The 24599-nt window shown below is 42.9% G+C and overlaps 2 protein-coding genes across 2 annotated transcripts; both read left to right on the top strand.

Moving 5' to 3' along the window:
• The first annotated feature begins 557 nt into the window (after nt 1-557).
• avil (advillin) lies at nt 558-13388 on the top strand. The gene is made up of 20 exons (XM_035387174.1): nt 558-777; nt 1363-1455; nt 2189-2263; nt 3253-3449; nt 3899-4007; nt 4639-4749; nt 5004-5209; nt 5745-5823; nt 6035-6133; nt 6706-6859; nt 7538-7638; nt 8165-8302; nt 8986-9144; nt 9284-9463; nt 9923-10068; nt 10726-10870; nt 11368-11556; nt 12298-12366; nt 12534-12662; nt 12910-13388. Exons 2-20 carry the CDS (start codon nt 1396-1398, stop codon nt 13021-13023), a joined length of 2460 nt encoding a protein of 819 aa, XP_035243065.1. The 5' UTR covers nt 558-777; nt 1363-1395; the 3' UTR covers nt 13024-13388.
• A 1540-nt stretch (nt 13389-14928) lies between these two features.
• On the top strand, nt 14929-24328 carry tegt (testis enhanced gene transcript (BAX inhibitor 1)). Its single transcript, XM_035388552.1, has 10 exons — nt 14929-15084; nt 16867-16964; nt 17259-17367; nt 18061-18181; nt 18747-18795; nt 19324-19421; nt 19734-19813; nt 20097-20197; nt 20808-20883; nt 21537-24328. Exons 2-10 carry the CDS (start codon nt 16909-16911, stop codon nt 21558-21560), a joined length of 714 nt encoding a protein of 237 aa, XP_035244443.1. The 5' UTR covers nt 14929-15084; nt 16867-16908; the 3' UTR covers nt 21561-24328.
• Nucleotides 24329-24599: the final 271 nt, after the last annotated feature.

Genomic DNA, 24599 nt, shown 5'->3' with positions numbered 1-24599 from the left:
TTTACTGTTTTCAGTCAATTTATTTTGATATAGCTAAGTCCTACTCATATCTCCCTTAGTCTGCTTAAAACAGTAGATCTATACTTCTAGAAGCAACCATTTAGATTAGAGCAGCCGTTAGCTGGAAGGAATGGCATATGGTACAGTTCTCAAAACAAGGAAAGTATTTTATAGTCGATAGGCTTTGAAGCCATTTAAAGCAGCATCTTGTTTACATCACTGAATGATGCAATAATCGAGTGCTCTAATTGTAGCTCGGTACTGGGTGGAGAGGCTGAAAGTGGATCTCTGGCCCGGCTAAGTGGCTGATGCTAATGTTGAAGCTACAGCACCATGGCAGCCCCCTGTTTTATTAATTATTAAAGTGCAGCAAAAAAAAAAAATCAATACAATCATGGCGAGCTGCCAATGCGGAGACGGCCGTTTCCTGGTAGGCGAGGTTAATGGTTCCCTGTCTGGCTCTCCGTCCCCCCTAGCGCCAGCATCCCGTTTCTGCAGCCCCGTTCCACGCTGTGCTCGCTTCTCATTTGCCTGTGGCGCACTGCATCTTGCCATTTTCTAAGCACTGATTGGCCTGAAAGATAGGAAAGGCCTCGCGCATGCAAAAACCAGGCAAATCTCTCCAGGCTCCAGAAGGCTAGTCTCTGGCACGTCGCTCGCCAGTTTCGTCGAATCCCTCCGGACGGCAGCTTCGAACCTCGAGACCGAGACGAGTCGAGCTGACACTTCTGGGCTGGAGGCTTCCCGCTTGAGCCCCTGACTCCTTCCCTCCATAAGGTACGGCCCCAGGTGGAGCCCCACTTCCCTCCGCACAGTGATTTAAGTGGGTGAACTACAGCACCGGCTGTCCGTGGGACAATCGTCTGATTGCTTTTGGTGATGACTAGCAATTTCATCTTTAGAGTGACTGTGTATTTAACTGCTGTAGAGAAGGTAAGCCCCTGCCAGAGGTAATGTATTTCTACGTTTTGATGTTTTTTCTTGCACTTTTTTACAAACTGTAGGTAATCAGTGGCAGAGGACGGATATTTAAATCACAGTCAGGGATACAGGCAAATACTACGTGGGGACACACCCGTTTTCTCTTGCCTATAAACACACATTCTCAACCAGTCCGGTGTTTTTCTGTCTATAGTCATGCTGACATATTAAGAACTAAATAAGCACTGTCATTGTTTGTAGTTATGTCATACACCAGAAAAACTTTGATTTTTAAAATGTTTGAATGTCATCTCAGATATGTCACTCTGAGTTACCCGGGTGTCGAAAAAGACTTGTTAAAACTGTAAATAAAAATGATCTGCCTTCTCTGTACAGTTCAAAATCCCAGTTAGGCTGATGGTCAGGCAAATCTTTTCTCAGACTGGAACTGGACATCTGAAAATTTGAAACAAAATGGAGCACACATTCCGAGCAGTCACTAACAACCCGGGACTAATCATCTGGCGGATTGAGGTACTGTGAGTCTGTGGTTTGTGTCGATGTGTCAGTACATGGCGGATTGAGGTACTGTGAGTCTGTGGTTTGTGTCGATGTGTCAGTACATGGCAGATTGAGGTACTGTGAATCTGTCGTTTGTGTCGATGTGTCAGTACATGGCGGATTGAGGTACTGTGAGTCTGTGGTTTGTGTCGATGTGTCAGTACATGGCAGATTGAGGTACTGTGAATCTGTCGTTTGTGTCGATGTGTCAGTACATGGCGGATTGAGGTACTGTGAGTCTGTGGTTTGTGTCGATGTGACAGTACATGGCGGATTGAGGTACTGTGAGTCTGTGGTTTGTGTTGATGTGTCAGTGCTTGGGAGGGTGTGTGGAAAGCTGTGTGTGCAAATGTGCATTCAGGAGGGTGACTGTAAATGTGTCTGTGTGTCTCAATGGTCAGAGGTAGGAGGAAGTTAATGTTTTGCGATTGAGGGAGGTTGTGTGAGTGCTGGAGGGTGTGAGTGTGTGTATGGGTGAATGCATATATACCTGTGTGTGTGTGTGTGTGTGTGTGTGTGTGTGTGTGTGTGATGTGTGTGTGCATTTATGTGTGAAAGAGGCTGGTTTTGTATTTATGTCTTGTTATGTGTTTCTGCGAGTGGATGTGTGTAATTGTGTATGAGAGTGTGTATGTGTATGTGTGTGTATGCATATAGGTGGCTTTAACATTCAAACACAGCTGTGTGTTCTGTTGTTCTCTCACAGAAAATGGAGCTGGTTCAGGTCCCGGAGAAGTCCCACGGGAATTTCTTTGAAGGAGACTGCTACGTATTACTCTCTGTGAGTCCCGCATCTTCAGCAAGCACTGCTCTGGTCGCTTTTTAATGGGGTTAGAGCCAAGGAGTCCATTTAACTCAGTCTGCCACTTAAATACCATCTGCTTGCAGATTTGTGCTGTTCTTATCTCTTTTCTGCAGGCATTGCATATCCAATAATGTGTTTAGTTTGGTCAAAGAGTTCATGTCCTAGCTTATAGATGTTGAATATCTCACCAATTGTCCTGGCAGGACATCATACAGCCCTTTCTTGATTATACAGGAAATCTTAATACTACTTATTCATTAGGAAAAATACAACTTTTCCAGTATCTACATTATTTTATATTACATTGCATTGTGTACCGACGCTTTTATCCAGAGCAACTTAAAATATAGGAAAAACAAGTGCATTTGCCTGATTAATACGATTAACAGTGCCAGGCTTGCAACAAACAACTTAATCAGTCTGCACTGTCAGCTGTTGGAAAATGATGTCAGGTTATTATCCTCATTAAGTAAGTCAATATTTAAAAATCATTCTGTGCAATGGCCCGCATAATTTGCAACACACCTGTCATGACTCATAAAAACGGCATTTGGTACAGTCAGGTCTGTGTAGATTTGCTGTATTGCAGGGTTTGCTTTATGTACCTTTTCAGGTTTATGGAAAGGTTTGTTTACCATGGATATTTGTTTGAGTCACTATTCTCTCTCTCTCACACACTCGCTCTCTCCCTCTCTTTCTCTCTCTCTCTCTCTCTCTCTCTCTTTGACTCTCTTGTTTTCTCGTGTTCAATTCGAAAGAAAAAAAAAAAGCTCATAAACAAATCTAGTTAAAAATGTGTCACTGTCACGTAGGCTGTGGTCGACAGTGTAGAATGGCAGTATAATTCCAGCCCTGCCCCCAACGCACTCTGTCCCTATTGGCAATGTTTAGACATTTAGAATGAGCCCCAGTGCAATTTTGTGACAGAAAATGGGTTTTTCCTGTTTGAAATCCTCTCTCCTCAGACCAATAAAGTTGGCATCTCGTCGTCTCAACACATTCACTACTGGATCGGGTCCCAGGCCAGCCAGGACGAGCAGGGAGCGGCCGCCCTCTACACCGTGCAGCTGGACGAGTACCTCGGCTGTGTGCCCATCCAGCACCGGGAGGTCCAGAACCACGAATCGGACCGCTTCCGTGGATACTTTAAGCAAGGCGTCATGTGAGTGCCAGACCAAGGCATACACTGCGATGAATTGATCAGTCTCAATACATTTTTTAAACAAGATCCCGAAGGAAGGTCCTGAACAGCAGCGTTGGCATATATTTAAACTCAACTTCATAAGAACCCAGGACATATTTAACGAGTAAATATGTTTTCTGTAATCCACTTAAAACATGACCAAATATACGGGCAAATATGGAGACCAAGTGATTTAACCTAAAAACATACATTAAAAACTTAATGTACCCAGGAACTACTGTTATTTAATTAGACTGTCATTGGTACGTGTGTATAACACAGTATTGTACATTAGCATGCTCTTTCATACATTTTCATACATGACCTCAAACTCTCGTGGCAGTTTTAGAACCATTGCATTACAAATACGTGTAACTGCCATTTGCGTTCAAAGACACGAGTGAAGTGTTTTCTCTTGTGTCCCACAGCTACAAGAAGGGCGGGATTTCCTCTGGCATGAAGCACACGGAGACGAACAGCTACGACATCAAACGGCTTCTGCACGTGAAAGGGAAGAAGAGAGTCACGGCCATGGAGGTGGGAGACGTTTACACGCAACAGACCGCGGATGCAAATCCCGTTCAAGAGGGCAACAGTATTCGCTGCTTTTGTTGTTGTTGCAGCGCTTAAAAGGCTTCGTTTTGGCCATCGCTACGTTGAAGAGTCAAAGTAACTCGTTTCTAAAGCCGAGTTGTTGATTAAAAACCTGCAAACACTGCAGCACTCAAGGAGCTGCGCACCCTTACTATAGACAGTATAGACAGATGCTTCACATAGCTCTTAATGCTCTGACGTAACACTTCATGTAATTCTAATGGTTCCCCTGAAAGAACTTTGTCTAACTAAAGGCTATTGCCAGAATCACACAAATAGGTTCCGGAATGCAGGCAGTCCAAAACTGAGAGGTCTATGTTCCCGTAGGATCCAGGACAAATTAAGCAGTGTTTAAGTGTCTTGGTTTTGTGTAATGTTGGTATGAATAAACATACAATCTTTATTCATACCAGCACACCCTCCCCATAATCAATTTTTTCTCCTCCGTGGTTTCTAAATGGATGAGCTAGCTGAGTACAGTCATTAGGAGAATTTCTCAACCGCTGAAAGAAACAACTGGTCGCACAGCTTGACATTTTTGAGTCTGCATTGTGATTCCCATCCTATCCTGTAGGTGGAGCTGAGCTGGAAGAGCTTCAATCTCGGCGATGTCTTTCTTCTGGACACCGGAAAGGTCATCATTCAGTGGAATGGACCAAACAGCAACAAGCAAGAGAGGCTAAAGGTGCGTTGAGCTAATTACGTCACTAAAAAACAATCACACATCACAGCTGGATGGAGGGAGCTAACTGCATCCTCTAGCTTAGAATGCACGTTAGCAGCCAAGTAGCATAGCATTAGAATAGAGGCTCGTTTGGTCCATCAGTTGCCTGCAAATTGCTGAGCGAGAAGAAGTGGTGGCTGGCTGTCTGTGCTTCTAAGAAAATGCATGCTAGCGCGTGAAGACATGGTAGAGACGGTTACTTCTGTGGTCCTCAGGGGATGATTCTGGCAAAGGACATCCGGGACCGAGAGCGAGGGGGCCGGGCGGAGGTCGGGGTGGTCGAGGGCGACGCCGAGGAAAACTCCCCCAAGCTGATGGAAATGCTGACCAGCGTCCTCGGCGAGCGGGCCAATGCGCTGCCTGCGGGGACTCCAGACGAGGCGACGGACCAGGAGCAGAAGGCCCAGCTCACTCTTTATCAGTGAGTCAAAGCAGAGCAGAGGCAGGAGCAGAAGGCCCAGATCACTCTTTATCAGTGAGTCAAAGCAGAGCAGAGGCAGGAGCAGAAGGCCCAGCTCACTCTTTATCAGTGAGTCAAAGCAGAGCAGAGGCAGGAGCAGAAGGCCCAGCTCACTCTTTATCAGTGAGTCAAAGCAGAGCAGAGGCAGGAGCAGAAGGCCCAGATCACTCTTTATCAGTGAGTCAAAGCAGAGCAGAGGCAGGAGCAGAAGGCCCAGCTCACTCTTTATCAGTGAGTCAAAGCAGAGCAGAGGCAGGAGCAGAAGGCCCAGATCACTCTTTATCAGTGAGTCAAAGCAGAGCAGAGGCAGGAGCAGAAGGCCCAGATCACTCTTTATCAGTGAGTCTAAACAGAGCAGAGGCAGGAGCAGAAGGCCCAGATCACTCTCACAAGAGGGGAAAAAAATCAGGTTTAAAAAACTGCTGAGATGAACTTATACCCTTTATGGCAGCAGCAATTCACATATAATGACTCCCCCTCACCCTGTCTCCCCCAGTGTGTCTGATGCCAATGGTCAGATGAAGGTCACCGAGATTGCCACCCGACCCTTGGTTCAGGACTTGCTAAATCATGATGTGAGTTTCTGCCTAGCACTGTGGAAACAGGAATCCGTTTTCTTTTACACCATGTACATCAGCAGTCACAAGTAAGCCGGAATCGTTCATTATTAGCTATGAGCATTCCTATGTTAGGCGGCACATACAAAGTCCGAACATGTTGTGCATTGAGGAACAGTGTGGCCAAATGTTTGTGTCCTGTGCCTGAGCCTGGCACATTGTTTTACAGGACTGCTACTTCCTGGATCAGGGAGGCGTGAAGATCTTCGTGTGGAAAGGGAAGAAGGCAAACAAAGCCGAGAGACAGGCAGCCATGTCCAGAGCTATGGTGCGTAGGACATCCTCACGGCTCCATCACAGATATGATAGATAAGATATGATATTCAATAAAGGGAGAGTCTGCATATCCAGCAGGACTTCTAGCCCATTTTCCAATGAAGGAAACTTTAGCATGCTGGAGTTAATCGTTAGTCTTTTTATAGTAATAGCTAAGCTTACAGTCAGGAGACCTTTTGTTAGAACAGTAATGAACTTCTCTTGACCAAAAGCTTGAATGTTACAGAGACTTGCAATAAATCCAAGTGTGAGGATATGATTAATCCAAACAAATTTCTAAATTTAATAGACTTCTCCCTCAGTGGCCCAGCTCTTAGTGTGAATAATTGCTTCTTGAATTTTAATATAAATGAAGTTCAACCAGAATGTTGTAAATGAGGATATTTGTAATATACATCTTATGTTTTTTAAAATTATTTAGCGCTATCACAGAATAAATATGTAAGCACTCGTAGTTTAACAATTTGCCTAAATGCCTAAATGCCGGGCAGTGCTGCCCAGATAAGATGTTCCACAGCACAGCTGACCACAGCGCAGCTAACCACAGTGCCCTCTGCTGTTCAGGAGTTCATGAGGATGAAGAACTACCCGACCACCACAAATCTGGAGATGGTGAACGACGGGGGCGAGTCCACGCTCTTTAAGCAGCTGTTCCAGAGCTGGAGGGTGAAGGAGCAGACTGCAGGAATGGGCAGGACTCACACCGTGGGCAAAGTTGGTAAGAGGGCGGGGCAAATCCGGGTTCCTCAAAGACACTCCCTGCACTGTTTCCCAATCCCAGCCAATTTCGTAGATCAGTTTACTTAATGGAACCCAACACATAAGTCACTTTAGAGTAAAGTTACATTTAAAAATGAACAAGCCACTTGATCCCCTGTTATTTTCAATTAAAATTGTTGTGTGTTTGGGCATTATGTTGAGCCATGTTTATACATCTTCAGTCTTCAAAGTTATGGCTGAAGGAATTAAAGCTTCCTAAAAGAATAATATCAACATATATTTAACATGTATCTGTTGCAATATTTATATATTAAAAGTCTAGTTAAATTTTGCTATGTGTTTTAATGCATGTTGATCTGGACCATCTTTACACACTGGACCAGAATTCAAAGATTTGTAGTATAATTAAATTGATAATTAATGTTTTAATTCTTATATGCATTATGCAATATTATATGTATTAACTACTTGTAATTGTATTAGTAGTTGATGTAAGTTGTGTGGTGTATTTTAAATGTTTATATGCTGTCTACTTGGCCATAGCATAGCTGATAATAGTTTTTTTCTTGATCTTAGTGTGTATCACCTGAGTAAATAAACAAAAAAATGTAAATAAATCAAACAAAAAATAAATGTTAGTCCTGACAGTACTGATCCACTCCCTGGTATGTTCCAGCCAAGGTCTCCCAGGAGAAGTTTGATATCACGCAGATACACGCCATGCCAGAGGTCGCAGCTAAGGAGCGCGTTGTTGATGACGGTTCTGGAGAGGTGGAGGTGAGAAGCTCTTTGCCTCCTAATGCCAGAGGTCTGGATCCAATCAACATTTATATATTAACACTGAACAAATGCTAGTGTCATTATTATTCAAACATAGTTTTCAACGCTTTTGCTGACTGCTGGTCTCGGTCGATTGGCAAAACGTTTGGGAATAAAAAAACACAAGATTACTCTTGTCTGCTAGTTAAGGTTAAAAACAATTGTTGATTGTATCCATACTATGGCCATCTAAATGACATTATAGAAATCCATCACTGACCTATTAAGACAACAGGACACCCTGGAAAACCACCACCAGGGTGCTATCCCTTTAACTAAGCGGATTTAACCACCACTTCCTGTCTGATATTAACGGCCTGGTAAAACCCTGGGCCGTGTGTGAATCAGTGCACTAGCCTACTGTTGGGTATACAAGTTTTATGTAAGTTGTATGGTACTTGTATAATCAATATACTGGTGGACTGGAATCGCCCAGTCCTGTGGATTCACATACTGTACACTGAGCTCATTGCATGGCGCTCAGGTGTGGCGGATCGAGGACCTGGAGCTAGCCCCCGTTGACCCGGAGACGTACGGCTACTTCTACGGCGGAGACTGTTACCTGATCCTTTACACCTACGAGGTCTACAACAAGAAGCGATACCTCCTGTACACCTGGCAGGTATGTCAGCTGCTGCCACCTTCTGGGGGGAACGGGAACAAATGGAGACCTTGTTTTAAGACATAGGCCCTCGATCTTATCCAGAAAGGGCCGGTGTGGGTGCAGACTTTTGCTTCAACCAAGTAGTAACACACCTGATTCTACTAATCAAGGTGCTTAGCAAAGGCTCTAGTGGTTGATTCGTAGAATCAGTAGTGAAAGCCTACTGTGGATGAATTTAACATACTGTCTTTCTTTTTGTGGAAAATTACAAAGAAGACTTGTTTTGAGTGTATATCTTTATGTCTAGTGCCTTATCTTAGTTTACGAGCTGCCCAACATATAGTTTGGGCATGTTGTCATATATGTAACCTCCCATGTTCAATTAGTTCCCTTAGAGAAAGATTTATTGCTGTTCCTTATCTCTTTGCAAAAACTGTAAGCTTCTCTGTCTGTCTAGAAGGTATAAAACTTGCTGAGTAAACTGCCAATTTTCAGGACCACAGACTCTGTATTTCTCTCCATGATATCATATATCATATATTAATATATGATATCATGGAGATAAATACATGATTAAAGTCTCCATGAAGAGCTGAGTTATTCTCCCACACCTACACCCACACTGGCTCTTTCTGGATGCGGCCTGTTTTAAGAAGCCGTGGGCTGCGTAAGATCAGCCTGACGCGGTTCGGTTCTTTCAGGGCCGCCATGCTTCTCAGGACGAGGTGACGGCCATGGCTTTCCAGGCGGTCACCGTGGACGAGCGGCACGGCGGCGAACCCGTGCAGGTGCGGGTCATCATGGGGAAGGAGCCGCGGCACTTCATGTCGATGTTCAAGGGCAAGATGGTCATATTTGAGGTGAGCACCCGCCCGTTAAATGCCCAAAAACTTGTTGCCCTGACAAACAAGCGAGGGAATGGAGCTAAAGTTCTGGACGCTGTTGCAGAATTTAAACTCTGTGACTTCTTTCGTTTTTGGTCCCTTTCTGTTCTCTCAGGGCGGCACCTCCAGAAAGGGCGGGTCGGCACCAGAGCCTCCGGTCCGCTTGTTCCAGGTCAGGGGCTCGGAGCCGAGCAACACCAAGGCCATCGAGGTTCCGGCGATGGCCTCCTCGCTGAACTCCAATGACATATTCCTGCTGCACAGCGACAGCGCCAGATACATTTGGTGTGGGAAGGTGAGTGGGAGAGAGGGAGAGATACAGAAAAAAAAGGAGAGGGAGAGATGGAGAAAGAGATTTGTAATATATCTCTCATAATTTTTTCTCAAGTTTTATTTTTCTTGTACGAGGTTATTGGTTTCGCAGCCACAATTGCACTTTTTCCTTTATTTTCTTTCTTTGAACAAAACAACAGATCCCCACCCTTACACAAGCATGGGCCAAACAGTCGCTCTCACACGTCTCGCACGTCATTTTAGCCATTTAATCAGCGCTTTTATCAGAGCTACTTACACAGCTTATATTATATATATATAACACATTTGTACGTACGTCTAGCAGTACCCTACCAAAGAATCAAACCTCAATTGCTTAACAGTTTCACTGTACTGCCAGCCAGTACAGTCCTATGCTACTTTATTACATTTGAGAGCGATTACGGTAGTCAGTTAAAATGATGCCGGTTTGGTGTGACAGGGCTGCAGTGGGGATGAGCGGGCTATGGCCAAGGAGCTGAGCGCTGCCATTGGCAAAGGCTCTGAGGAGATTGTGCCTGAGGGGATGGAACCTGTGGAGTTCTGGAGCCTTCTCGGCGGGAAGGCACCTTACGCCAATGACAAGAGGTAACAACCCCACACCCTTCTGGTCGAGCTGGTTCAGGCCAGTCAACCAAAACATGAACAGCGTAAGCAAGAGCCTATCTTTAGGGCCATCTTTCTGGGTTGTGCACAGCAAGGACCTGGTCCAAAAACAGATTCGTTTTAAATGGGGAGACTGTATAGTAGAGTCTGCAGGTTAGTAGACTCAATGAATACACTAATATGAAATACACTACACGAATCCACCCTGTACGGCTCAGTTCTCCAAAATGGCATTTTCTGTGCTGTGATTTCATCTCTATATGTAACCCTCTCTGCTTTCTTTTCCCCGTTTGAACAAATTGAAAAAAATACATAAGGATGCCAGATATTCTGTTCTTTAAAACAGTGACTCTCACACCATAAGATCTTTGTTAATAATATGATTTTAATGTGGCTCCACTTAAATCGTATATAGAGGAATAAAGAGTTATTTCGGCACAATCATTCACTGTGTGCTCAGCCGTTGGCATCAGAATGCCAAATGAATAGTTAACGATGTGCAGCAAGTCATATTTTCACCAATCAAAACAGCAGTGAAATGGTTGACTGCGTATAGTTCCAGCATGGATGATCAGTGTCTGCGTAAGACCTCCACAGTGTTGGTGTGTACACGGGGTGTTTGTGTTTGTGCTTTCAAAGGTTACAGCAAGAGGTGTTGGATCACCAGCCCCGCCTCTTTGAGTGCTCCAATAAGACGGGCCGATTCATTGTCACTGAGGTGACACATTTCACCCAGGACGACCTCAGTGAGGATGATGTCATGCTTTTGGACACGTGGGATCAGGTAATGTCCTCGGTGTGCTGCACGCACGTCCAAAGACTATGGGATTCAAAAAAAGAGAAAAGGTAGGCAGCCCCATAAAGCAAAGCACAGAGGTACAAATTGTACAAATTGTAAGTTTTATTTCAGCCTGGTATCTTTAGACAGATATGTCACTCTGCAGATGCGTGAATGAATATTTGATGTTATCAGCATTTTTTTAGCATCTCAGCAGATAACTATCCAAAACAGCCTGTTTAGCAGCTCGCACAGAGGTAGAGCAGCACTGCCACACCTTGGTTTTTATCCCGCAACCTTTGGAACAAAAGCTCAGGTCCCTAACCTGTGCACTGCACTGCGCATTTTACATTTTCATATTTGCAAATATGCATGCAAATGCACACATGTAAAACAACTCCCGTAACAGACTGGTTACATTTCTTACTTGGTATTCTGCCCATGTACCGCCTCAGGCACTGCCTGCAGTATGCGATCAGGTGACCTTGCGGGTGGTTTTCCAGGTCTTTCTGTGGATCGGAAACGAGGCCAGAGAGGAGGAACGCAAAGAGGCGGTGGCGACCAGTCAGGAGTACCTGCGCACCCACCCGGGCTCCAGGGACCCCGACACCTCCATCATCGTCGTCAAGCAAGGGTTCGAGCCGCCCACGTTCACCGGCTGGTTCACCGCATGGGACTCTTCAAAGTGGAGCGTGAGTGACACCCCCCCTCCGACCCCTGTCCGTCTCCTAGCCTAGCCTAGCCGGCTGCGTGTGAGCGTGAGTGACACCCCCCTCCGACCCCTGTCCGTCTCCTAGCCTAGCCTAGCCGGCTGCGCGTGAGCGTTCGGTGGCAACCCGCGGTCTTACCCGAGATGAGCGTGCGCATGCCACCCGTAACCCGCTCACTCCTCGTGTGGCAATGCATTACAGCCACCAACAAAATGAGCAGGCGAAACTCCCACTCTGTTTGATCACCTTCTGTTAGTTTAGAACATGGCCGTCGCTAGACTCCTGGAGCGCAGTTGGTAAGTGAAGCTGTGTATGTCCTCAGCCTTTGCAATGCTTACATGTTCACTAATGTCCACTGCTGTCTGTTTCCTCCCCCTTGTCATGCCCCCTCATGAGTGTGGACATGTGAAATATGTGCACCATTCCAAGTCATTTTTGTCACTTTTGCTAAGTGTGCTAAATTACTAGTCAAGGGACTTAGTGCCCTGTTGCATGGTCAAGCGTGGTGAACATGCTGCAGCATCCCATTAGAACACTGCTTGTTTGGCTTTTGTGAGACCTGTGCTCAGAGTTTTTTATGTAATTTAGCTTCATAGTCATTTCAGGAAGTGTGTGTTCACAGATGCGGAGAGAGCGTACGCTTTGTATGTGTGACTTGGCTTTTCTATATTGAAAATGTTTTTGTTGAGATTGTTATGTTACCTCAGGCTGTTTCTGTTTCAGGAGGGAAAGACGTATGAGCAACTGAAGCAAGAGCTGGGGGACATAGCGTCTGTTTCCACAGTCACAGTTGTAAGGCCATCTTTATTGTTACCAAAATTGAATATACTCACGCTTCCAGTGAACCAACAAATCAAAAGATAGTCACTCAAATACACCAGGAAATGCAAGAGCCACCTTGAAGGTGCTAATTTATACTTGTGTAATATATAATTTATATTTTTAATTGCGCTCTTCAGGATGAAAATGGGAGTTCTGAGACAGAGGTTGCTGAGGCTCAGGAGGATTTTCAGACTTATCCCCCTGAAGATCTGCTCAATAAACTGACCCATGAGCTTCCCGAGGGTGTGGACCCTGCCCGCAAAGAGGTGTGGTTTTCAAAACTCCATGGGTTCTGTTTGAAATGCATTCTCAATAATTGGTGAGACCATGCGTGATGATTTCTCTCTCTAAAGGAAAAAGTGCAACTGTGGCTGCGCAACCAATAATCTTGTACAAGAAAAATATAACTTGAGAAAAATGATGAGATATATATTACAAATATCTCTCTCTCTCTCTCTCTCTCTCTCTCTCTCTGCCTCTCTCTCTCTCTCTCTCTCTCTCTCTCTCTCTCAGAAATATTTGTCAGACGAGGACTTCTGTGACGTGTTCGGAATCACCAAAGATGAATTTTTCAGTCTGCCTCAGTGGAAGCAGCTGAACATGAAGAAAAGCAAAGGCCTCTTTTAAGAGGAGAATTCCATTGTGTATTTCATTTATATTTTTTACTTATTTTGCTAAATATTTTTAAATCATGTTTCAAAAAAATGTTTGGATTATAAAAATAGCTTTCCTGCCTGACCTCTCCTAAATATATGTCTATTTATCAAAGCTCATGTGTAATAAACACTAATTTGTTTAGCCTATGCATTTGTTTGACTCAGGGCAATGAAAAGTTACAGGTGTTGATTCTGTACCCTGTTTTGTGCTTTACAAATATCCATAGATCCTCAGAATTGCACAGCACCATTAGAAATGTAAAGTGAATATTGTGTTATAAAATATGAATAAAATATCAAGGAAACAAACGGGGCGCTGAAACCATCTGTCAATGTCTGCAAACAACATTTTGTCATGTCTTTGATTTATGATATTTTCATTTTAAAACATTACTTAAAAGAGCAGCAGTGTAGCATAATGGGTAAGGAACTGAGCTTCTCACCTAAAGATTGCAGGTTCAGTTCTTGTGGTTGCACACCATGTAGTAGCCTTGAGCAGGGTACTTAGGCTGAATTACTTCAGCATATATCTAGCTGTATAAATGCATGATTTATTAAAAATGCAACAGTTTGGTAAGTCACGCTGGATAAGTGTCTGCTAAATGCCAGTAACATTAATAAAAGAAACAGCAACCTTTTGTAATCAGTTTAAGAGCATACATACAAACATGCCTTAAGAGGACAAACTGTGCGCTTGTACTGTCACTAAAGCTATCGATTTTATTAATTTATGCTGCAAACCTGGATGTTAGGCTGCACAGCATGAGCAGCTGAAGTGGTCGGTGTGCAGACTCATTCACCAGCACTGACCTTGGATCAATATCTGTCATTCACACTGAGTCATTTATGTGCAATCTGTTTAAAGTTTAAACATTGCATTGCAAATGTACACTACAAGGTGAGGTGTTGTCTTACATGTTTCACTGCACAATACAACTGCTTCAATGCCACAAAGAAGCTTATAAAACTGAAAGTCCAGTCCCTTTCAATTATATTCACCTTGTTTACTTGGCAAGTATGTGTGAACTTCCTCACAAGTGTGGGTGGGTGTTTTGAGACTGGCTTAGTTTCTCCGTGCAGATGTGCAAGGAGCAACCGATCAGACCACACAGATTTGCCTATAATTTACTTTCATGTCACAAGTCTGACATTTTCATTTAAAGTTCCCTGAACAATGTAAGCTGCAAGATTTTTCAAATGTAGTCAGACATAATTGCAGCCTTAGTTTCAGTCTGTAAGTAGTTTGGCATGTAGCACCATAGGCAGAACAGCTGCTGCTGCAAAACCACACCTTTCTGGCCCTCGCAGTGAAGAGCTTGTGCCTTTTCAAATGAGAAGGACAGAAGCACAAAATTAAAACTGATTTTTATGTTTATATAAGCCCTATACAATTTATCTGCTCATATGTATAGCCTCTGGAGGCATAATGTTGCTGTACAAGCTGCTTTGAATTTTTATGAGGTGTATTTCGCTTTCTTTAAACCAAAATGGACCTTATACCAGCCAATGTTGAGCCAGCAGATGTAAATATTGCAAATATCCTTTATCACAGTACACACAAGCTGCATGTGCCAATTGAAAACATACTCTAAAATCAGACACCACAGGTATGTCAGAAATCACAGGTATCTTAAATAGTCTATATTGTTATATCTGAGCTGGGGTTCTCCAAGACGAAGTGTGTTATGTGTGGAAGTACTGCGTGGGTTTTAATACTGAACTACGTAGGGGGAAACTGTCAATATTTAGCTAGCTAAGTTACCTAAACATGTTTAGCCTGCTCGTACCAATGGTTATTCCCCGAAGCCAAGCAGCCGAAAACGGGTAACATGCAATCCGCACGCAACAAACGCAACAGTTGTGCCTTGGTTGCACAGGGCGGCGATAGTACTCGTGACGTCACCGCGTACAGTTTAGCACAAACGTACTTTCTGAAAGAAAGAATAGACCTACGGCAAGAGAAAAGCGAAAGAGAAAGATTAGAAACAGATCAAGAGAGAATCAAACGGATACAATAATTGACATTAAAAAGGTAAGTGTGTTTTATGCGTGCTACGCTTCTAGCCTGTGTCTTTTATTTGATTCAAAATAACCCACCTCGGCAGTTGTGATTATAATATGTTCGTAGACGAATCAAGATGTCTCTGTCAGCGTCAGTGGTGAAGGGAAATTACGAGAACGATTCTGTAGCATTAGCCAGGAATAGCTACCCGAGCTAATGTAAACTGCGTTACCTGGCTAACGTTAACTGAGTAATTGCATAGCTGAATGCTTTCCTAACATGTCGTTAGCGTCATTTATGTTATTGTTTTGAGTGTTGTTCTTATGGATATACAGTAGGCTGATAAAGTAGGCTACGCTCTGTGTTGCTAACATTAGCCAGCTGATGGTAGTTGCTAAGCAGTAGGTTCGTTAACTTGGTTAGCACTAGCAGCTAGCTCAATTACACTGACGTGTCCCTAGCAGTTGCTTGCTAGACTAGTAGTTGGTTTGCTGACCTAGCTAGTTAGTTAGATATAGACTAGCTAGTTACGCTGTCGAATTCTGGATGCGACGTCGACTATGTTGACAGTGGGTTACCAGAAAGATTTTTGTTGTTAGACTAATCCTATACTGTGCTTTATTATCTGGCTGGCTAGCCAGATGTTTGCCTGGGCCTGCTGTATAGCACCATGTAACTGGCTAGCCACTGGTGTGATCGCTGCGGTAACGCCCCCTACACTATGTATTAAGAGACCACAGTCTGTTAACATGTTAGTGTTTCTGGTTAAAAGATAGACTAGCTAGCTAATAACGTTATTTACGTAGTGTTAAGTAACAGATAGTTATGTTAGCTTGTTTGTTTCTTAGCTGTCAGCTACGTCGATTTCAATTTTATTATCTAGCTAACGTTATCGTATTGCATAATAATATATCACAACTGACATTTCGACATAAAGGAATTCAAAACGAGCCCTTTGCAATTGCCCTGATGTAACCTACGTTACACATGATAAATGCTTACATCAATGTTTCATCACTACACTAGACAGCCAACAAGGGGCCGTAGCTAACCAACAGGGGTGGTAACCCAGGAGTCATGCTGATTTGCAAGCAAGATTTGTAACGTTAGATAAACACTTTCATTTCGTTTAATTCATTTAGCAGTGAATGTGATTCTTTTAATTGTTAAAATGTTCCTATTAAATGATCAAATACAAAAGAAAGACATGCAATAAAGATCAGAACACTTCAAGCTTGAAAGGTACTGGCAAGGGCTTCGAAACTTGCTACAGTAGCTACTATCTACTTTGTATGCAACCGAAAGTATTGTATACATTTACGCAACCGGGAAGGAATTAAAAATTCTATGTGGAACCCAGCATTGTATACACTTCTTTCCTGAAATAACAGACTGGCAGACGAATAGAAATACAAAAATAAATAACTAACCATATTGTATTTCATCCTTTGTTTAGTTCTTTTTTTAAAAGGTCCATACCACACGCATGACTCCATACCAATGTCGTAAAAAACGGACCAATTGTTACTCCACTTAGATTTGAAGACACCTTTTTAGAATGAATTGTATGTATTGTTTTTTATGTGTACGGTGTTACTCTGCCAAGATTATAGCTCATCTTATCCAATTTATAAATAAGGTTGGATGAGAGTAAATCTGTGTAAGGTCAGCAACTGTGCTGCTTTAATTATGGCACAGTAACACATTGGAAACAGTATCAAATTGTAATACTTAATGAATCACAACCAAATATAATAATCACAACAAAGTTTGAACATTCTTGAATTTTTGAATGTATTAATTTTTTTGCAGGTCATTTAACTCCAGAGCCTGAGCAACTACAGAAGTTTGAAAATGAATGTGTTTGATCGCAACATAAATTTTGATGCTCTGTTCAAATTCTCCCAGATGTGAGTATTCCGTTTGCTGCCACTCTGTAATTTTTTCTTCAAATCCTTGTAAACAGTGGAATTTTAGACCACCTTTTGTTCAGAACTCAACCGTCAAACCAATGTGTGCATTGTAAACGCACAGATTATGCAACAGATTTAAAGAGATGTTATAGCCTATATTTTACAGTCAGCTGCACAAGTGTTCATTGTCACTTTGTGGGGATGTTTCATAAGTAAAACCAAACCACTCATTGTGAGGCTCAGCTTTTATTTTATTGTGTGAAATTTTGCCGTTGCGCGTTCTCTACCCAGATCCCATTCCACCCGGCAGCACCTGAAGAATGTGTACTCCAGTCTGGCCGTGTGCATGTTCATTGCAGCCGCTGGGTCCTACGTGCACGTGGTCACACGCCTCTTCCAGGTAAAGCACGGTTGGGGAATCGAAAGCTTTTTTTTTTTTTTGCTTGGTTACTATGTCTGAAAAAGTTGTGTCAACTGTTCTAAGTTTGTTTTAAGACCCTGTTAAATATTAAGGAGAAGCAAGACATTGGCTGAGGTTTAGAAGTGCTGACAAGGTTTTGTTACTGAGGGGAGGTGTTCACAGGCTTCACCCGCTTGTCCTCATGCACGCTTTGCCTTAATGGAGTCTGTGGGCTCTTGTTCTGTGGATGGTCGTGATGTTATGGCGCATGATTGCTCAGTACAATTTTTCTGTAGTAAGTAAATTGGTAATCCATGGTAGTACTGTTTTAAAAGCGTTTAGTGTGACTGTTATAAATCTTGTAAATATGACTAGGGTAAGACTGCCTAATGGACTCCCCCCTTTTAAGTAATTTGTGTTATCTGTGTAAAGCAGGCTGTCCACCCTCCATATCTATGCCTTAACTTCTGTTCAGATGGGGTGAAGTAGAAAGAGTTACAGACAGAGATCAGGGTACAAAAAGCAATGAAACCCCTGGCCACACGGAAGGGTATATATATATGGGTTGAGAATTAGCCACCCTACGTATCGGGCCAATTGGTTATGAGAACATGTATGCAGTGCCCCCCCAAACCTCATGTAATTCTATGAGGATGAATTCCTTGATTTCCTGTGATTCAAATGTTCCACCAGGGGGGGCTCCTGTCCATGCTGGGCTCTTTGGGAATGATGGCCTGGTTGGCCATGACACCACACAGCTCCCAGACGGAGAAGAAGAGATTGGCAATACTGGCAGGATTCGCCTTCTTCACAGGTAAGGGTGTTCCATTCCCCGATTCCCTCGTCAAAGCAGACGGTCAGCAACATCGAAAGTTTGGTCTCGCTAATTTGTCATCGGTTAGAGAATTAACCATTGGGAACTTGACTTTCAACTCTCAAAGTGAATTTCTTTTGTAAATATCCAGTAGAAATGCATTGTACGTAAAAAGTATGTCAAGTGTGTTGGTTGCTCTAGATAAGAATGTTGGATAAATGCCTAAAATGTGAAAACGTAAGACATGAAGATGGAACATTTAATTTTTATGCATGTTATGAATGTTCACGAAGGGTTGTGGCCAACGACAGTACCCTGGCTATTGAAGTGTGATCCTTGGGCCAGACTCTTCATAAGTGTTTGTATCCTGTAGTATAATGCTCAGTACTACTGTAACTACGTAGAGCCTCCTACAGTAAGAAAGGGGAGAGGAGGGGTGGGATGCAGGACCTGACCTGTCTTTTGTAGAAGATCATTGACTTTACCATAAGGAGCATGGTGAAATTTTAAGTAAAACAATAACTGCTTTTGCGTCTGTGTGAAATGGTTTCTTGTGCTTTGCCAGGTGTTGGCTTGGGGCCTGCCCTGGACTTTGTCATTGCTGTTAATCCAAGGTAAGAAATCAGCATGGTTTCTTAAAATTTTAGTCGAGTGGGCTAGGACTAGAGGTGCACAGGTACCTGATTTTTTTTGTTTTTTTGTTTTTTTGGAGGGGAGGGTTAAAAAATATTTTTAGCATTGTAATTGTGTTGAATTTGATGTAGGTGAAGGAAGAAATTTGAATGAATTGAAATTTTGTAATAGGAAAATATGTGAAAAATATGTGGAAGGCTCGGTAGGTCACATGGTTGGACCAAAACATTTTATATGGCTGCCTTTACAAAAACAAAAAAAAAAAAAAATCCAATGTAAGGGATACAGGCATTGAAGTTTGCACGACTGTGAAGCCTGCATTTCTGTATATGGCCTGCCAGGGATAAACCTTTTGTGCTTGATCCCTGTTCATTGCTGCTTGCAGCATTTTTTTTTCTAATAACTGTCATTATTAACACATTTACGTGCTTACATAGGCTTTACTATTCTCAGGGAAAGGGTATACTGTGACTTTAATGTGTTATTTTTTTCTCCTTGTTTTTGTCCAGCATTATTGTGACAGCCTTTCTGGGCACCTCTGTCATGTTCCTGTGCTTCACCCTGAGTGCCCTCTATGCCAAACGCAGGAGCTACCTCTTCCTGGGGGGTAAATTCCCACACTTTTCATACCTGCTGTGGTCCAATCAGATACGGGGAAAATACTTGCATTATTGATGTCACCCTAGGTAATGGGGAGGGATCAGGGGGATACAAGTTCATCTTTTGTTTAGTACACAGCTCATTACAGGGTGTCTTTAAACTGTTCAATTTTGGGCTAAGTGGTTTCAGTCTCCCTGAACTTGAGTTAACTGACTTGAGACAAAAAGTGTATCTAACTAGTTTCTGAATAAATCATAATAGTGGCTATGTGGTTTTAAAGTGTTGGAATTCATTCATTCATTCATTTTTGTTTCCTCAGGTATTCTAACATCTGGCCTGACCATTTTGCTCCTGGTGTCGATTGTAAACATGTTTGTTGGCTCTGTGGTGATCTTCAAGGTAAATTTTTGTAAAGACATGGAGGAGTGGTGCGCTTCAGTATCAAAATATCTCTTCATATATTTTATGTAGTATACCTTGTATACCTTTATGCTTTTTCATAGAGCTTCTAAGACCTTTTAATGGGATGCCCAGAACTGTAATGTTTGGCCAATTTATAAGAAGGAACAGTAGTTCTCTCCAGTCAGATACGGTAGATGGCACTCAGTGGCTGATTCGCCCTTGCCTCTGATCTCGTCCGTGTCAGAGCCCTGTGGTTTGATAACATCCCTTGCCTTCGCAGGCTCACATGTACCTCGGCCTTGCCATAATCTCCGGGTTTGTGCTCTTCGACACTCAACTCATCATCGAGAAGGCGGAGATGGGAGATAAGGACTACATATGGTGAGCGCCTGTCGACCTGCTCGTTGACCCGCCGTACCTTTGGGCGGGTAATGAATGCGGAGTGCTGGGCTGTGAGAGGCCTACTCCCAGAGAGAGTGACTTAGAATGCGTTTCTGCCTGAGACAAATTGGCCGGTGCTGCTCTTGAGCTTTTCTGTGGGCTGCTAAATATTTATACGTACCGACAGGGAACTCTCCTTGCCTCGTGCAATCTCAGCTTCACCCTCCATGCAGAATCACTTTTCAGCGCCTCGGGTCTATATGAGAATAATAAGTAAGTCAACAGTATTTCTGAGCTGACGAAATCAGAAAAATAATGGGGTAAGGCCGTTTCTACAGGGGGTAAATTCCTAGGTGCAGCCTCTATGGCAAAGTGGACAGGAGATGCCATGGAGTAATTAGATGAGTCAGTTATTTTAGAAGGTTCTTTGAATTAAGAAAAGAGAGGATGCACCCCCCAGTCATGTATTGTCATATTGTCATTTGTGACCTTGGAAATTGTGTAGCATTAATTATACGTCCAAAATGAATAGTGATAAACAGACTAATCAGAGGATTACTGAATGTTGAGCCTGGGTGGCTGGTGACCTTGTGCTTTCTGCTTTTGAAAGGCATTGTGTGGACCTCTTCCTGGACTTTGTGACCATCTTCAGAAAACTCATGGTTCTTCTCGCCATGAACGAGAAGGTAAGGTCCAGCCGAAGGGTCTTAGCATGTAGCAAGCATACCCAACTGCTTGCTGAGTGCACAGTGGTGATTCAGGCATGCATTCTGCTAGACGAAGGTTGGCTAATGTTGCCCAACATTTGTGTACATATAGTGAAATGTTTTCCTGTTCACTGTAGACATTCGCTAGTGTTTGCTTTTGCTATCCACGTGATAGGGTAGAATCCATCAAACCAAAACTGCTGCCGAAGAGAAAGGTGAAGAGCGAGCGAGTAAAATTGGCCATCGTTTTGTTTCTGTAATTAATTCTCATTAAAATAACATTTTTTGTAACATTTAAAGAAGCAATCCATGGTGAAAGTCGCTCTCTTTCTCGTCCCATTCATATTTATGAAATGACTGTCATCGGAAAATATAAATGGAACCTTTCATTTGAAATTGTGCAACAGAAACTGTTGCTAGGGAACATAATTGGCTCCAAACAATCTTGTTGAATGCTTGTGGGATCACAAGCCTGCATCGGACTCAATCTAATGTGTAAAATATGTTGCGTGTGTGACTTGACTTTGTGAGGTATGTGAACGATACAGAAATTTTTTATTTTCGGTTAAGCCGTTTCTCGCATTGCTTTTCATCCATTTTGTTTTTAACCTCCTTTTTCATCTCTTCTTCAGGACAAGAAGAAGGAGAAGAAGTAGACAAAAAGACGTCGACAGACCTTTCCGAAAAACAAACAAAAATTGAACGACCTTGAATAGTATCCAGAATGCTTCTGGTGCATTCAACAACCACCCCTTAATTACCGTTTTTGCTCATTTTGATTTTGTATTTTGATATGGCGTCTTAATTTTAACTTTAAAAATGAGTAGTATTTGGTTTGGCTACAGAGAAGAGTTGATATTTGAGATTCGGTGTAATGAAGTCCCTGTGCAGTGATTTATTTTTATTGGAAATATTGTAATGTGAACTTTATTGGACCTCTTTGTACAGTTCCCTTCGCTGAGCTGTAACCCAGTGGCAAATTCAGCTCCTGTATTGTGAGAATACGTCGTGCTCTGAATCAACTGTCTCCCAGGTTAACAGGGTTTTCAAGCCTGGAGCTAACATCTTTAATTATAGAGCTAACTTCATATGAAACCATTCATACGAAAGACCTCCAGCAACAAGGGACGTGTACAGACTGTCCCGCTGGTATTTAAAGTGATAGTTGATGGTTGAGTTTAAAAAAAATAAATATTTTTTATCTCTGTGTATGTGTTTGAGTGGCCCAGGTGGGTTTTGTGTGCCGTGAAGGACATTTCTGATGAGGCCATTCTGGGGGTTTTCATCTAAAGCAAGACATTTTTTTGTTGTTTTTGCATTGTACCTAAAATGTATCTGGGCCAATCAAAATCATGCACTTTAAACGGAAACAACATTTAAAAAGAAACTGAAAGTCAGCTATCACTTTAACATGGAAAGTCCCAAAAATTTTCATCACAGTAGTGATACAGTAATGGAATATCTCCACCAGGGGGAGCAGTTGCTCATCTTAACCAGACATCAGCGCTGCTGGACTTGTTGCCGCCATCTGATTCTGCTGCCATAATGTTTGATTTGTGACACTCGACGTAGCATGGGGAGTCTCGGGTTATTCAGTCATTCAGCTTGTTTTCTCGATATCGTCGCCATCTTGCTGTGCCGTGCGTCCTCCTTCGCGAGATGAGCCTGGCTCCACCGGGCCCTTGGCATATATTATTTCAGACACATGGATTTGAACTTTGAACTTCTTTCCCCTGATTTTTTTGTGCAGATTCGCACTTCAGAGAGATGTTTTCTGCAAGTATGAAATTACAAAGACTTGCGTGTATTTATGTATGTAATGACCACCTATACATACGTGTATACGTACACACGTAAAAGCAATGAAAGAAACCCTAAATTTATATACACATAACTACGCCTCAGCGTGGATTAATAACCTGATTCTGATTGGCTGAGGACTGCGCATATTTACATTGACCTTCACTTTGAAACAGGCTGACAGTGTCAGAGGAAGTGGAGGGGCTCCTTCAGAATTCGACCCAAAGAAGCAGAAATTCTCCCTGGTTGCGGTGTCCTGTCTCAGCTCAGTCCCGTACCTGCCCTGTACCCGTGGTGGGAGCTAAGCAGTACCTTCTAACGAGTAAAAGCCATGCTTTATACCCTCTTCTCCCCGATTGGCCGTGCTAACTCATTTATTGCCATTCTGGTAGTTATGGTTCATTTTGATAGTATTTGTGAAGATTTCTGGTGGTGTTGTCCTATTGGGAAAGTGGTGTGTAGTAACGGATTTGCTGTGAGAAGTGTAACGTATGTTTTTCAATTTCTCCCAAATTCATACTTTTTTTTTTTTTTTTTGAGTTATTCATTGAAACGCGCCAATAGAAAAAGGTGAGCGCGAGTAGACGTCATTTTAACCCTCGCTGGGTGCTCTGCATGGACGCGTAGTTGTAATGAATGAAAACCAGGAATGGCCACCCCGGGTCTTTTGACCCGCCATGGTGCTTTCAGATGGTACACGCACCACCGTTTTTTTTTTTAACAATTGCACTTTAGAGTTGTGCGAGTAGACCAGACGAGGCTGCCAAACTACAACCCGCTCAGGCCAACGTTTTCCCCGGGAGCCCATTCTGAGGGCGAGCGTGTCCTCCCCTTGCCCCGAATCTCTGCCCCAAAAACGACCCAATCACGCGGGCCCCGCTGCAGAGGCACAGTGCACAGCTACTGGTTCATGACTGCATTTTATAGAGAGGGAAAGTCAGACACTACTGATCTTTAAGAAAGATCCCACTGTTAGAAGCAGGAGAGATTCCATTTTGAAATGTAAAATGTGGAAGTCTTATGTTTTTTTTTCTTCTAAATGAAATCATTCCTGTTTGTTTGCACTCATTTTCAATGCCGATAATTATTATTTTGTTCAAGGACAGAAGCGGTAAGAAAGAAGATGAATCTTTTGTCTGTTCTGTGGTCTCGCTGGCAGGACACCTTCTGCGTCTTTAATGTGAATTTGTTTTAAATAACATGTTCTGTCATTCCATTGCTTTCGATATTTCAAGTGTGCTCTTGTTCACGCTGACATTTTTTTTCACTCATCCTGGGTTAGCTTTGCAAAATCTTTCAAGTGGCAATGCCTCATTAGTAGCTTAAGTAGAACTAAAAATATAACACGGTCATCTAGCGTCATCCCTGCTTCTTTGCTTGGTAAGTTTATTTCCTTAGAAGTGCCAATTACATCATCAGTTTACCACACCGTCTGCAGGTAGAACTCTTAATATAACCTGTTGATTTTGGAAGAGGTGAAGTAAAAATTAACAAAAATGAGCGCATATCCTGATACTGTGAAAAGTATGCTTTTTTTTTCCCCCCCTCTGGAGATTGGTGTTATAATTTTGCTCAGTTAATGTAAGAATTTAAATTTACTAAAATAAACTTTGACTAAACGAAAGCTTGTTTTGATTCCACTTATTTTGCGTCAAGCTGCTGCGCGTGTTTCGCAGATACAGGTCTGTGGCATTTGGTCTGCGCAGACGTCCCTCGAACCGGAGGGTCCTGACGTCTGCGTTTGCGCAGCTGTCGAATGCTCTGCTGAGCGCTTCATGCGAGGTGCGTGTCAGGAGCAGCTCCTGTTCGTCCCCCTGGTGCATTCCGGGTGGAGTTGGCGCGTTCCAGAACTGGAATTAACCTTGGAATCGCTTTTCCTCTGTGACATCTGCTGA

The sequence above is a fragment of the Anguilla anguilla genome, chromosome 13 (genome assembly GCF_013347855.1).
Source record: "Anguilla anguilla isolate fAngAng1 chromosome 13, fAngAng1.pri, whole genome shotgun sequence".
Taxonomy (NCBI): Eukaryota; Metazoa; Chordata; class Actinopteri; order Anguilliformes; family Anguillidae; genus Anguilla; species Anguilla anguilla.
This window is presented reverse-complemented; position numbering and strand designations above follow the sequence as displayed.

Bases quoted from the DNA above. Each gene is read 5' to 3' on its own strand.
- avil (XM_035387174.1), top strand. From the start codon at position 1,396: ATGGAGCACACATTCCGAGCAGTCACTAACAACCCGGGACTAATCATC. The intron at 8,303-8,985 runs GTATGTCAGCTG...CGGTTCTTTCAG, and splicing joins ACCTCCTGTACACCTGGCAG to GGCCGCCATGCTTCTCAGGA. The intron at 12,367-12,533 runs GTAAGGCCATCT...TGCGCTCTTCAG, and splicing joins CTGTTTCCACAGTCACAGTT to GATGAAAATGGGAGTTCTGA.
- tegt (XM_035388552.1), top strand. From the start codon at position 16,909: ATGAATGTGTTTGATCGCAACATAAATTTTGATGCTCTGTTCAAATTC. The intron at 18,796-19,323 runs GTAAGAAATCAG...GTTTTTGTCCAG, and splicing joins GTCATTGCTGTTAATCCAAG to CATTATTGTGACAGCCTTTC. The intron at 19,422-19,733 runs GTAAATTCCCAC...TTGTTTCCTCAG, and splicing joins GAGCTACCTCTTCCTGGGGG to GTATTCTAACATCTGGCCTG.